We start from the raw sequence: 15,527 nt of genomic DNA on the forward strand, positions 1-15,527 counted from the left end.
GCCGTTGGGGTACCTAGAGCCAGTTGTAATCACTATATGCACTGCAAAAAATAAATAAATAAATAAATAAATAAATAAAAAAAATGTTATATAGGGGAAATGGAAGTTTATATGGGGAGGTGGAGATGTACTATCTTTCAAAAAAGATATCTTATCAAAAATGGCATAACTCAAAATCTAAATTAAATCCAAACGGAACTAGAGTATTAAAATTATAAATGGGGGGGCGGGGCCGGGCCGCCGGGCCGACTGGCAGCCACGAGCATTAGCTCCTGACCCGAGCACATGAAAAAGGCACTAAAAGCGGGTGCCGAACACCCCAAAGTCGACAACTCCGCAATAACGGCGAGGTGCATAACCCTAGCACCAGAAAGACACCAGAAAACCACCAACAGCAAACTGGAAGGTGGGTGCTGTTATTCCCGGCCTACTCACGACTGGGAGCCTCAGGAAGCAATTGAGCAGGGCCGGCAGCGTGAGAAAACCCCATACGCCAGCGATGAGAGACTGACACCACGAGGCCGGTGCCTGCCGGCGGCGCGGCCCCGATCCCCCCCCATGGTCGGCGGGGGTAATCCAGACCTCATGGCGGCGGCCCTCACGGCGACGGGAATCCCCGGGCTGGTGTGGTGCCGATCGCCTGTGCTGGCGAAGGCTGCCTGCAGAACAGCCTGTCGGAAGAATGGACTATACTGTTATGGGGACAGTCATAACGGAAGATACCTCACCATCGGGTGCTTAGAACCCATTTAATTGTACTCACCTATCGTGGGGATCCGGCCTGGACAGAGCATGTGGCCATCGGTGCTGCCAGCCTCCGCAAGAGGAGTAGGTGCCCTGCCCACCGGGTCTGAGGGGTCCCCGGAGGAACTTGTCCCTGATGCCGTGAGCCCTGTGGTCCAGGTGGTGACGGGCTGTCCGGCGGACCGGTGGCCGTGAATGGCGTGCACCATCCCCAAGAGTGTGGCCAGCGCCAGGAGAGACATGGGGGCACACGCTCCACAGAGGCTTGAGAGGTTCTGGGGAGGTGCAGGGGGCAGGAGGTTCATAGACTCTAGGTGTGGGGGTCTTGTGGATGGTTCCTGCCTCTGAGTGCCCACAGAGACAAGGAGAGTCCTGCAGGCGGGCTGTGGCATGCATGGGGGAGACGGATGGAGCCTTGGCGGGCTGGGGGACATATTGCTGCTGTACCATAGACGGCCCTCGCCCGACTATTATGAAGCCCTGTACTGCTATAATCCCTATTTGATTATTCTCTCATAAATGCATTATTCAGTAGATCTGAAATCTAGCCTGAACGTCTACTATAATTAAACTGTGCCAACATGTTTAAGCAGCTATCATAAATATACATGCATAACCTGTAACACCTATAGACTAGCATAAACATTGATCAAGCCTTATTACAGTATATGCCTATTTTTATCAGCCCAACTTAAGTGGCAGAAAACGTCAAATATAAAAAAAATGTGCCTGTCATATACATTTCTCACTTTCTCGATGATACCAAATGTAAAGTTTTAACTGTTAAAGACCCAGCATGTTTCTATCATTAATGACACGTAATTACATTATTTAGAATGTTCATAGCCTAGTTCTCATACCAACTTCAATGCATTATACTTTAAAACTGTGTTTAAATCCAAACGTCTAAGCCTGAGTAAAATAAAAATTGTGCATGTTATTCCTATGCCCCGCATGTTACGCGAGGGAAAGACCAGAGGATTGCCTTTGGGGTACCTCTCGTCAGTTTGTACTTTATATCTGCACTACAAAAATAAAGAATTATAAAAAAAAAAAGAACTCAGCTGGCAAGATTTTTATTTTTTATTTTTTTTTATTATGTATTAGTTTTATTGCCCATTCTCACTTTTATTAAGGTGAGGGCGGTTAGGTAGTTTTATTATTTCAAAGTGGTGTAATGAATTAGGGGATTAAGTAATTAGCTAGATTTATATTGTAGATATGCACCCACTTGCCACATGGTTGAAATCCAGACCAGTTCAGGCCTAGACATTGTTAAATAGCGTGAACAATGTCCACATTTTGCAACAAGATGGTTTTGCCCTATTTGTTATGGGGCCATTCAGACTTTAGTGAATTGTTACAATACAAATGCATGGTTAGTACAAACTGGTATGTACTAACGTGTTTATTAGCAGACAAGAGGTCAACCACTGAGACTGGAAGAAAGGCGTTTTTGCTTACAGGAGAGGAAAGGGTTTTATACAGTAATAACAATAGAGATGTGGAATTCGCTACCTAAAGAGTTTGTCTTATCAGACTCTATAGATACAGTTGCAAGAAAAAGTATGTGAACCCTTTGGAATGATATGGATTTCTGCACAAATTGGTCATAAGATGTGATCTGATCATCATCTAAGTCACAACAATAGACAATCACAGTCTGCTTAAACTAATAACACACAAAGAATGAAATGTTGCCATGTTTTTATTGAACACACCATGTAAACATTCACAGTGCAGGTGGGAAAAGTATGTGAACCCCTAGACTAATGACATCTCCAAGAGCTAATTGGAGTGAGATGTCAGCCAACTGGAGTCCAATCAATGAGATGAGATTGGAGGTGTTGGTTACAGCTGCCCTGCCCTATAAAAAACACACACCAGTTCTGGGTTTGCTTTTCACAAGAAGCATTGCCTGATGTGAATGATGCCTCACACAAAAGAGCTCTCAAAAGACCTACAATTAAGAATTGTTGACTTGCATAAAGCTTAAAGGGTTATAAAAGTATCTCCAAAAGCCTTGCTGTTCATCAGTCCACGGTAAGACAAGATGACTGCAAGAGCACAGCGCAGACTGCTCAATGAGGTGAAGAAGAATCCTAGAGTGTCAGCTAAAGACTTACAAAAAGTCACTGGCACATGCTAACATCCCTGTTAGCGAATCTACAATATGTAAAACACTAAACAAGAATGGATATCATGGGAGGATACCACAGAGGAAGCCACTGCTGTCCAAACAAAACATTGCTGCACGTTTACAGTTTGCACAAGAGCACCTGGATGTTCCACAGCAGTACTGGCAAAATATTTTGTGGACATATGAAACCAAAGTTGAGTTGTTTGGAAGAAACACACAACACTATGTGTGGCGAAAAAGAGGCACAGCACACCAACATCAAAACCTCATCCCAACTGTGAAGTATGGTGGTGGGGGCATCATGGTTTGGGGCTGCTTTTCTGCGTCAGGGCCTGAATAGATTGCTATCATCGAAGGAAAAATGAATTTCCAAGTTTATCAAGACATTTTGCAGGAGAACTTAAGGCCATCTGTCTACCAGCTGAAGCTCAACAGAAGATGGGTGTTGCAACAGGACAATGAAGAAAATACGCCTTCTGAAGTGGCCCAGTCAGAGTCCTGACCTCAACCCGATTGAGATGCTGTGGCATGACCTCAAGAAAGCGATTCACACCAGACATCCCAAGAATATTGCTGAACTGAAACAGTTCTGTAAAGAGGAATGGTCAAGAATTACTCATGACCGTTGTGCACGTCTGATCTGCAACTACAGGAAACGTTTGGTTGAAGTTATTGCTGCCAAAGGAAGTTCAACCAGTTATTAAATCCAAGGGTTCACATACTTTTTCCACCTGCACTGTGAATGTTTACATGGTGTGTTCAATAAAAACATGGCAACATTTCATTCTTTGTGTGTTATTAGTTTAAGCAGACTTAGATAATGATCAGATCACATTATATGATCAATTTGTGCAGAAATCCGTATCATTCCAAAGGGTTCACATACTTTTTCTTGCAACTGTAAATTTTAAAAAGGCTTGGATGTTTTGTTGCACAAACAAAATATGTATGTAAACAGGTTGTTGATCCAAAGAGAAATCTGATTGCCATTAAAGGGTTGTACGGCTTAATATGAGATTAACTTAACATTAATCATTAACATTCCATCACTGAAAATGTTAATGTAAGACTGACTAAAATTCCATCACTGACAGGGTTAATTTCTGCTCTGATGAATCTTAAAACTAACAGCCTTGTACATTGCAGAGACGTCACATTCGAGTTTTGCACCTGACCATGCCAGAACGTCGCATACATAGGCTTAGTACATGACCATCTTTGTGCTTTTTAATTCTAAGAAGACACTACCCTATTCTAAGACGACCCCACCTAGAAATGCCCCCTAGATACGTTTTATATCAATGATTCGTTATATATTTCATTATCTGAAATTAATTTTAATGCAACAATCAAAATAAAAACGTTATATTTCATGTGAAATTCTGATTCCTGCCTCACAATGAGAGAATTAGTTGATTTTATATTTATAGTCAGCCTTCTATTACCAGTTCTCACACTGCCTGAATTCCAACTGGGGGTATAAAGGGTATAATTACAAGGAAGTGTGTAATTTCTGCCTTAGTTACACCTCCAAAAGGTGCTGGAGTGTGGGTGGACAGAGACCCTTATTTAGTGTTAAACTGCTCTAAAATGGTTTAACACCGAATGAAGGGCCAATGCCAGGGGACTCCAGACACTATAACCAATGCAAAGAGATGGAGTTGTTATAGTCACTTCAGTGTCCCTTTAAGTCAGCTAAATCTCCTGGCTCATATGGCTACAATGTTGATTACTATAAAATGTTATGTGGAAGGGAACTAAAGCCTGTTTAAGCTGAACAAAACTAGATACATATTTAAATGATTTTGAAAAATGTTCAAATTTTCTTCTTTAAATATTTATATATTTTTCATATTTCAAAAAAACAATAATGTTAATGCTTACAAAAATATTAAATCGTTTGAAAAGCGTATCCAAAAATATTATGTCAAGGCCTTGAGTTTTTTTTGTTTAAAACAGATTGGCTATATATATTAAAGAATTCATGGGCAAAACAATTCTCCAGACATGGACATTTTTTTTTTTAATTCTTTATTTTTGCGGTCAGCGTTGACCTCTGAGCACATCACAACTGTGGGGCAAAAACAACAATGCTTACATAAATGGTGTAACAATCCCATCAGTATAATAACAACCTTTTTTTTATATTTGTAGTTGCTGCAAGATCCTGCATGCCGAGTGTGTATGCTATAACAGTGAGTTAGGGGAGCTTGTACAATGCTTTGTGTGCCTGCGTCTTGGCATAGTGAGGTGCTGACTGCATGTTGTGCATAAGGCACTGGTTTGTTGTCAATTATCTTAACAAAAGCGTCACTAAACTTGTAACTACGGCCGACTCCGGCCAGGAGGGTATATAAAAAGGCTCTGGGTTTAGGCTGAACGTGATAATAAACTTGAACGTCAATAAGGGGGCTACTTGACTAGTTCATTCTAGCTTGTGGGGGGGGGGGGGGGGTTAACTAGTAGGTTAGTATGCAAGGCAAATGCTTACGGAGCCAGGGTGCATGAGAGACTTAAAGGTAACGTATAACTATAAAGAAATAAACAATATTGCGTTTGGCAGTAGTATCTTCCCCCCTTATGCCTCAGGTAGGCGAGTCAGTAGTCCCCGGTGAAGCCCTTCTGGGCACAAAGGGAATAATTCTCTCCACTGTCCAGGATGGCTGTGCGTTCTTCTGGACGGTCTCCGTTGGTAGACCCAGGGCTTGGAGGAACGGTGTTGCCTCTGAAATATGCAGCAGGAGGTGTGTCTTGTCGTTCCTTTCCGCTATCAATCGTTGCAGGCCCTACTTGTATGGAATGGAGTGTTCTCGCAGGAGTTGTGTAACCGGTCTGAACATCCTCCGCCATGTGAGGGTACTTCTGGAAAAGTCTCTATAAAAGACCAGGTGTGCTCCCTACCGTGGGAGAACCTTTAACAGCGCCCATGAGGACCCCTCTGTCTGAGTCTTTTGCAAACTTGAGCAATACATCCGTAGTAGACTCTTGGGGTGCCTTGGCCGCCTTAGGCAGACGGAAGCATGTATCCACCAATAGCTGTTTGGCCTGTTTTGGCGGTAGGAGTGTGGAGATGAGCCTCCTGCAGTAATGGGGCAGTTCAGCATTTGAAATGGTGTCAGGAACACCACGTATTCTTACCTTTCGTGCTTTAACCCTGTCCTCCATGTTTGCCATTTGTGCTGTTAGATCGTCACATTTTCTTTGTAATGAGCTTAAAGTGGCATCTGTGGCAGATTGTGCCAATTTGGTGCTTCCCATGTGTCGCTCCACTGATACCACTCTGTTAGTAATTGAGGTGACTTCTTCCTGGATGAGGGCCATGTCTGCCTGAAACATATCTTTAATATCCTGCCTCAATGCTTGTATATCTGCCTTGGTGGAGGGAGCAGAATCATTCTCCGCCTGGGATGCTCGGGGCACAGAGCGTACCTGGGGTGAGGCAGGAAGCTGATCCTGGTGGCTATCGTGATCCTGGTCGCTATCGCCTGAGCCCGGATCTGCCCGGTACTTCTTATTCGTTTTCCCCATCTGTACAGGAGTCCAGGGATCCCCACTGGACCCTCGCAGGTGAGTTATTAGCCGCAAAAAGCCGCGGTGTTCGGGACCGGCTCTCAGAGCTGCACGGAGACACGTCTGGCTCGATCAGGCGCTGGCTCCGCCCCCAGACATGGACATTTTATATCCCTACTTTTGAGTTGTTCTTTCAACCATGAATTATCTTTGCTGTTTACCATTTACACTGTGTACCATTTTATGAAATGCTCTGCCTCATATTACTCACCCAATAGTGAAGGATACACTGTGGGGTCATAGAGGTGAGCATAGTTTGTGTCCTTGTTATCGAACCTCAATAAACAAAACAAAGTACTGTTACGTGAAATGCATTCTTTGTCATTCTTTACAATTACGAAATGTTATCCTTATGGATTGCTTCATGTCCAATGTATATGAAGTATTTGTAATTCACTCAGTTATTTTCTATCGTAAACAACCTTATAAGTGACCAGGTAAGGAGGGGATTATTCAGAGAAGCAACAACAAGTCCAATGGTAATGGTAAGTGCCCCCCCTCCCGCATTCTGTCACATAGGGAGGGGCACACTTAGGACAAGGGCATGCAGCACTGGAGGGGGCAGGAGAGAAGAGAGGAGGACCTGGTACTGCTGCACAGAGGGCAAAATCGGCAAGCCCAACTATTACCCTGCTTAAGCCTGCCTTAAGACTATAAGCCTGCCCTCTAACCCAGCACAGCCACAAAGTGGTCTTAATGGGTACCTATATGTATCATGCTCACTTTACTTTTTCTTAGAGCGTAATTGTGTCTGTGTGTGCATTTCTGAGGATGTATATGTGTGTATATGTGTGTGTGTGTTTGAGGGTGTATTTAGGGTGGGTGTGTTTTTGAGGGTGTAATTGTGTTTGTGTGTGTATTTCTGAGGATGTATATGTGTGTGCGTGTTTGAGGGTGTATTTAGGGTGGGTGTGTTTTTGAGGGTGTAATTGTGTTTGTGTGTTGTGTTTTCAGAGTGTTATTGTGTGTTTCGGAGTATAATGTTGTGTCGGTTTCTCTTTCTGGTGTCAAACACTTTTTGTATGGCTTGGCACCCATGCATTCACTTATACACACTAACACTAAACAAAAATACAAGTTATGTGTATATATTTTGATCTGCACTGCAAATACATAATCTTACAGTGCCCCTCCCGAGACCGGGCTGTGGATCCACTCCTCCTGGTGCTTCAATTGTAATCTCTGACTTTTTTTAGTCTGATTACATAGATTGGGGAAATTCATCAATATTCACAAGCCTCATGCATTTTCACTCCTAATAACTTGAGTGTGAGAACCTTGCAATACAAGTTTTGGATTCCACAACTTGACTGGAAAAAGAAAAGAATGGAGTTTGACTCCTACTGCCCTCTGCTGTTTATGCTAGGACATAGTTTGTTTACTGGTCTATTCTTAAACAATGATTACTACTGCCCCCTGCTGTTTATTCAAAGAAATTGCATGCTTGTCTATTTCCTAAATAGTTTGCTGTGGTAGGTTACCATTTGACATGTCAAATTTAGAAAATGCATTATTTCAGAATGCACCATTAAGGCAACAAAAGTGACATATGTAAGAACAATTGTTTGCATAAAAACACAAAATAATTACTATTCACACTTTTTTTTTTTTTTTGCTAGATAAAAGAAATGCAAATGCATAAATTGAAAATACCCATTACTTATGTAGTCCAAAGTGCAAAAAATAAAGTAATCTAATATTTTGGACCCAGTCTTCAAATGTATGGCCGCTCCCACTAATATTGACTTATGTTCCTCCTGAAACCAGCGTTATGTCCAATCTAAACCCCAACATCCTGATCAATCACATGGTGACACAAATCTTTGATTGAATTCATTTTTTTTTAATCTACCTATATTTTATAAACTCAGGCTCTACTGTATTAACACCTACACATGCTGTATTAACCCTTTACCACACTGCATTTAAATCCTGTACCCAGTGCAATATCCCTACATTGGTGCATTAATGTGAATTAAAATATATATATATATATATATATATATATATATATATTGTGCAATCTGTATTTGAGGTTTTAATTGGATATTTTCACAAATGATATGATAAGTGGATGTGGTATTAGCTTTCTGCATTACATGGGAGTCTGTTAAAAATTAAATGGTGACAAAATTATACCCAGGCCTTTTCTGGACCACACTCGGGGCTTCAGAAGCTTTTACCCCTTAGCAATGCCCCTTTGAGCATTTAAATTTTTTTGCTATGTCTTTATTCAGAGTTAAATTGCCTCTTTTTTATTTACGCAACCACATATTATACATTGCTTTTTAAATGTATAAAGATAGCCATAAATGTATGGCTTTACAATATACATGTATATTTTTTTTATTAATTACCCAAATTAGGAGAACTTGAGCCCCAGATGCTCATTTAGAAACTATACACAATTTACAAATATTCCGAGACATGTTGTAAATTCTTATTCGTGAATGATCTTGTACATGCACATGAAAAGATGTATGCTGTGTGTGGGAGTGGGCAAGGGGCAAACACTTGTCCGGGTACAATTTTAGAATACATTTTAGAATAAAATTCAGTAAATACAGAGATTAGTTTTTTTTATGATCATTTCATTAGCACCATCTTCTTAGTTTTTTTTTATATACCAGTGTATTTTATACATAAGTATATTGTAAGAACTCAAAAAAGAGTCTGCAAAAACACACAGCTCACGTAAAGTAAAACAGGTTTCTGTTGTCATATCCATGAAGTGTAATTATGCAGGTTGTAACTGTGTGGTGGAATGTAAATAAAGACAGCCCAGCCTACCATTCAGGCCAGTAGTAACCACGGCAACTGGCAAGCCTTATACACACAGTTAGGCCTCGCTAAATGGCACAGCCCAGTAAACTTAATGCACTTTAACAATGTGGAAAAATCCGTCTGAATATTTCACCACAACTACCAAGACGTTTTTTCAGAGGCATAAAGGGGAGGTTAGTGTGTTTCAAATTCATATCTGGATTCTGCAAGTTTGTTGCTAGTAATGTATTAACTTTTGTTTATTATTATTATTATATGAATTATCAGCAGTAATGCTTTCAACCTTTGTATCGGTGTGTATGCATGTGTTTTTATAGCACCAAAAATGTACACATTTTTAATGCTACATTATTCAGATCACTCCTGTCTAGGTTTATTAGATGAGACATTTTTTTTCTTTACCGCGCAGATATTGCGTCTTTGTGCTGTCCAAATGTATAGTGAATAATCAAACCTGCAGCTTCTCAGACTAACTAACTTAAAGGGACACTCTAGGTACCCAGACCACTTCATCTCGTTTGAGTGGTCTGGGTGCCTTGGCCCTCTACCCTTCACCAAGTTTGTCAAAACACTGTGGTTTTTGCTAAACCGCAGTGTTTTGATTAAATTGAAAATCCCACCTCCAGCTGCCTTCTCTTACCTAGCCGCTAGATGGTGCTTCCGCATCCATAGGAGAGGAGAGGTGAGTTACGACGTGCGACGCCCCCACGCACTGTATGAGGACGTCGCACATCACGTGGGTCTAATGCAGCTTCACAAGGGGATTCAATGAATCTCTGCGTGAAGCGTGCGAGGGGCGGGGCGCTGCGTTAGATGCGCATGCGCTCTTGCTTCCCAATGATTCCCAATGAGTATGAGCTCATTGGCAGAGGGAAGGAGAGTGGGTCAGCTGATCGGATGACGCGGAAGGGGGTGTAGACGACGGAGGATGGATGTGTGACGCGGCGCTGGAAATAAGGTAAGAATCATAATAATATTTATTGAAGTTTATATGTCTTGCAAGGGGGGTTACAGAGGTCCAGGGGATGGGTAGAATTTAGTTTGGGAGGAAAATAAGCTGTATTTTCGGTGAGTACAGTTTCCCTTTAAAGGGATACCTTAGGCATCAAAACAACTGTAGCTTAATGAAGTAGTTATATTGTATTGATAATGTCCCTGCAGTCGCACTGCTAAATTCTCTGCCATCTAAGAGATAAATCACCTTTCTCTCTGTTTATGCAGCACTAGCCATACCTTCCCAGGCTGTGACTGAAACAGCTTGCATTAAAAAAAAAATGTTTTATTTTCAATCACACATTAACTCTTTAGAAATTTTTTATCTCTGGCTCTGCAACTTTAACTTTAATCATACACTGGAGGCTGTGGCAGAGGGAGTGGGGAGAAGAGCGGAGGGCTTTTTAAAAAAGATTGTGTCCAATGTAAGGAGGCAGGAGGGAGAGGGGAGCAATCTTCAATGTTTAATAGAGTGTTTGTGCATATTCATTCAGCAAATTAATTGCTGGCTGGTTTTCCTTATCTTGCATTTAGTGCATTGTATCATATATACCACATTGCTAGATGTGAAGGAGTATGATCATTTAACCCCTTAAGGACGCAGGGCGTTCTATGCTATCTTGCAGAATCCAGGTTTTAAAGGGACTCTCCACTGCCAGGGGGGAAAAAACTGTTTTCCCGGCACTGTAGGACCCTGCAGTGCCCCCTCCCTCCCACCCCCATCCCATGTTGCTGAAGAGGTTAAAACCTGAATTCAGCTCCGATGACCCTCGGTGCTGGGTCAGGCTCCACCCACGCTCCTCCCCCGCCGACGTCAGCGTCGCAAACGCGTATTAGTCCTCCACAAAGAAAAGGATTATTCAATGCTGTCCTATGGGGATTCCGGCGATGCTGGAGGTCCTCATGCATAGCGCGAGGACGTCCAGCGTCGTTTAAAACACTTTTCGTGTTTTAAGAACACGGAAGTCCCTCTAGTGGCTGTCTAAAGGAGGACTTAACCCTGCAAGGTAATTATTGCAGTTTATAAAAACTGCAATAATTACACTTGCAGGATTAAGGGTGATGGAAGTTGGCAATAGCAAATAAACCGTGCTATGTAGGCGCTCAAATATAATATAGTGAAGAACCTGATTACATTAAGCAGCTCAATACACGTGAAGGTACCTCTAAACCTTAACACAAAAACATGCAAAAAAGTGGGGTGATGAGAGTGGGGCAGAAAGGTCACAACAAACAAGACCCAGTGGAGCGCTAATTAAAATAACTTGACTCACCCTTATAATAGGGGATATGAAATATGAGAAAATCTAAATGGAGAGAAATAAAATGGAGACAATGGTGTAGTATGTATGGACTTGGTGTTCTTAGAGAGAAGGATAGTAGATATAACAAACTCACATGGTTTAGAGCCTGAGGAGGATAGGCTCAAATCATAAACGCAGAGGTATTATAAAGCAAATTCCAGGCTTCTTCAATGGCTGTATGGCAATATTATAATATACAATATTGCCATACAGTCCTTCTCTCTAAGAACACCAAGTCCATACATACTACACCATTGTCTCCATTTTATTTCTCTCCATTTAGATTTTCTCATATTTCATATCCCCTATTATAAGGGTGAGTCAAGTTATTTCGATTAGCGCTCCACTGGGTCTTGTTTGTTGTGACTTTTCTGCCCCACTCTCATCACCCCACTTTTTTGATGGGAGTTGGCACCCAGAACACTCCAATAGGCAGTGGTCTGGGTGCCTGCCTGGAGTGTCCCTTTAACGCTGCAGGGCAGCGTAGAATGACAGACGTTTAGGTGGCCCCTGCGGCATATATTCTTACCTGCCCCCACAATCCACCTTGCAGCACATCTTCCCCCTCATGCTCCCGCGGGTCATGTGATCTGCAAAATCTGGTGGTGGGTGTATAATGGTTTGCTGCAGACTCTGGATCTAGGTGATTTGCAGTGATTGGTGGATAATGTGTTTAGGATTCAGAAAATTATAACTGAAGAATATCAGAGTGTCTATCCTTCAACAGAAGTTTAACAGGATATGGGTCATGCTGTATGACAATGATCCTAAATGTGCAAGTCTGTCTACATGTTAAGGGCCAAAGCAGCAGACAATTTACATTTTGGAATGACTTAGTCTAAGTTTTAACCTTTAGCGTATTGAATGGTGTGGCCTGACCTATGGGGTTCAACTGGTAAAAACAGCTGAGGGGGGGGGCGTGGCTACCAGCGACACCAAGCGGACGTCTCTGAGCAGAGCTCCGCTCAGGCCAGGGAAATATACCCAACATAAAGCGACAAAAAGGCAGAGAATCAGCCCAAGCAAAGGATATCCCCCCCATAGAGACAATGGGGCGCAAGAATAAGAAAGCTCAAGGACCGGCCGGTCCCCGCCAGCCAGATATTAGAAGCTCCTTCGAGCAGCCGACAAACACACAGGCCACGAAAATGGCGCCTGACTCGCGCTGCACACACACGGCATCTGAGGCCTCGCAAGACGAAGAGGACTCTGTACCGTCCCCCGGTCGGAAACACCATCTTACCTAACTGAATCGGAGAAAGATGAGACACCCTCCACAAAAGGGGACATTAAAAGACTCCTCACAGAAATGAGACAAACATGGGGAGCAGACCTCAAGCAAATCCAGACAGAAGTGGGGGAGGTGAGCCGAAAAGTCGAAGCACTGGAAAACCGTGAGTCAGCCAGGGAAAATGTCCTAGAGGCCAGAGACACACACCTAAAACTACTCACCTCTCAAGTGCAACAACTGAAACGCTCGGTGGCCACAATAGAGGCAAGGCACCGGGAAAAAAACCTCCGCTTCAGGGGGATCGCTGAATCAGTGACTGATGAGCAGCTCCTTCCCTATGCCCACAAGCTGATAGCAAGTATGGGAGTGAGGGGTGATGCAGACAGGCAGCGGTTCTCCTCTGCATTCCGGGTGCGGAAATCAGCGGCAGCCCCAAGCGGAGCACCCAGGGACGTCATCATGGTGACACTGGATATAACCACAAGGTCAGATATAATGGCACGTTCCAGAGAAATGGGGGTAATTACAAATGAAGGACACAGGGTGGCAATATTCCCTGACATACCATTCACCGTTCTTGCAGAGAAGAGAAAGCTAGCACCTATAGCCAGGAAAATGAGAGACTCAGGAATAAGATACCGCTGGGGGGTGGAGGGTTCCCTCCTAACCGAAATAGAGGGAGACAGTATGATCCTGACATCAGAGGATGACCCAGAGCCCTTTCTGCAAAAGTTGAGGATGGCCCCAACACAGGGAGTTCCCTCACCCGCCAAGAGACCCGAAACAACAGAGGGTCTGACTGAGAACGACCGTACACAGAGCAAGCCAACCAGCTTCAAAGTGAAGAGACTAATCTCAACACACAAACCCACAGAACCAGAACCACAACCATCATCAGTGAAGAAAAAACAAACAAAAACGGTCACCAACAGAGACTCCCTATGGTGAACAAACCTGACCTGCTGACCCACCAAAGATCGGCCGCTGATCCCGAGGAAAACCACAGAGATATGATGTCTATCGGGTGCCCTGCTAAGTACCGGACAGACACCCATAAGGGACAATCAAAACAGAGACCTGCATAACCCACAGAGACTTCCTATATACAACCCAAATGAACCTACCTAAATACACTGCATTACTAACAAATTACATCACTAACTATACTGCATAAGTGTATAAATAGCATTACTACACATATAGCATCGCTAGACATGCTGCACTCTCAAACATAGCGCATTACTTGCCACAAATGTATTATAGAGTTGCCAAACATATCTACATGGACAGCAGTACTTCACAAGTCACAGTGTTAGACATACTACAGTGCTAGGTAGATGGTGCTACAAAGATGATGCATAAACACACTACTGCACTACTACTATATTGTACTACTGAATATATTGCATTACTATGTTAACTACATAACCGCATATACTGCATAACTGTACAAGTTGATATCTTCAAAATAAAAAAAATACAAATTTAAATAAAAAAAAATAAAAAACAGCTGAGAAATATTAATGATGACACACAGTTGGAAAATATGGGCCAACGTTTAGGTGTGGACTGTACAACGGGTATAGGAAAATTTAGGTGGAGGTCACTGCTGGTAAAGGAGTAGCCACTAATTAGTAATCTCAATGTTCAACTCCCTTTTCCATAAAAAAACACGAAATGCTGGATTAATGTGTTTGCTTTATTTGTTTTATCAGTTTATATTTACTTTATTTTGAATATTCAGACAGATATTCTGATATTGTTTACTTGACTATTTATAGAAAAAAAGGTTGTGCTTCAGTTTTAGCCATACTTGCTATTGATTATAATTTAGGTGAATTCCTGTGCCATTTCTCCGGACTACAACCTAATCCTGACTTGTTCTGATGACAGTCGCATCTACATATGGGAATCAAAAACCGGCGTGCTTCAACATAAAGTGACAGGACACAAAGGTGAGATCTTCTGTTACCCCATCTTAACTTGTCATTATAGAAGTATAGGTAAAGGAGAGATCTATATGTCAGTCATAGACATGCACATTGTGTGCCATGATGCTTGGCTCAGTTGTCCACACTGCTCCTATTTTAGTCTCTACATGCACGCAATGTTGCGTTTGTTTTGTGGTCATGTATGGTGATTATATTTTATGTTCATAGATTATGTTTATTGATAGATCAAATATGTTTTGGTTTATTTTTGAACTTCATATTATAAGTATATACTAAATGTTCGTTTTGTAATTTATAACAATAGTTTAGCTAAGTTTTGAATAGTTTGATGCATGGAAATGAGCCTTATCATAATTCTTTAATTAAAAAGAGAAATCCCAAATGCGAACCCTGATTAACCCCTTAAGGATATCCACTTTAGGTTAAAGGCACTATTCACGACAGTTTGAGGACACTCTACTGTACCTTTAGAGAACATGAGGTTTCAGCACACAGGACTAATCACTAAACTGTGAGCTGTCAAGAATGCAAAGTGAATTTCATATTTTAGGCCAAAGTAGCTAATTTGGAAAGATTCTTCTAGTCAGCTATGTTTTCACTATTTTTACTATTTTGCATAAAATGTGAAACTCAATTTGTATCTCAACAATTCACAATTCATTAATAACTAACCCTATCAGTTTACAACACTGTAACAATTGTGTTGGGTGTTGCAATGATGCTGCACTCTTTACACTTGTTGCTAGGATGTTACAGTGATATTAAACATATTTAACTTACCTCTGTAGTGAGCTATTTTAACATATTTT

The 15,527-nt window shown here is 42.0% G+C and overlaps 1 protein-coding gene across 1 annotated transcript in view; it reads left to right on the top strand.

Moving 5' to 3' along the window:
* The first annotated feature begins 9,294 nt into the window (after positions 1-9,294).
* The window catches only part of WDR38 (WD repeat domain 38), a 63,679-nt gene continuing 57,446 nt past the window's right edge, over positions 9,295-15,527 (top strand). The window contains exons 1-2 of the mRNA XM_063431045.1: positions 9,295-9,411; positions 14,601-14,721. Of these exons, the coding sequence (XP_063287115.1) occupies positions 9,343-9,411; positions 14,601-14,721 (190 nt within the window). The 5' untranslated portion in view covers positions 9,295-9,342. The remainder of the gene's footprint in view (positions 9,412-14,600; positions 14,722-15,527) is intronic.

The sequence above is a fragment of the Pelobates fuscus genome, chromosome 9 (assembly GCF_036172605.1).
Source record: "Pelobates fuscus isolate aPelFus1 chromosome 9, aPelFus1.pri, whole genome shotgun sequence".
Lineage (NCBI taxonomy): Eukaryota > Metazoa > Chordata > Amphibia > Anura > Pelobatidae > Pelobates > Pelobates fuscus.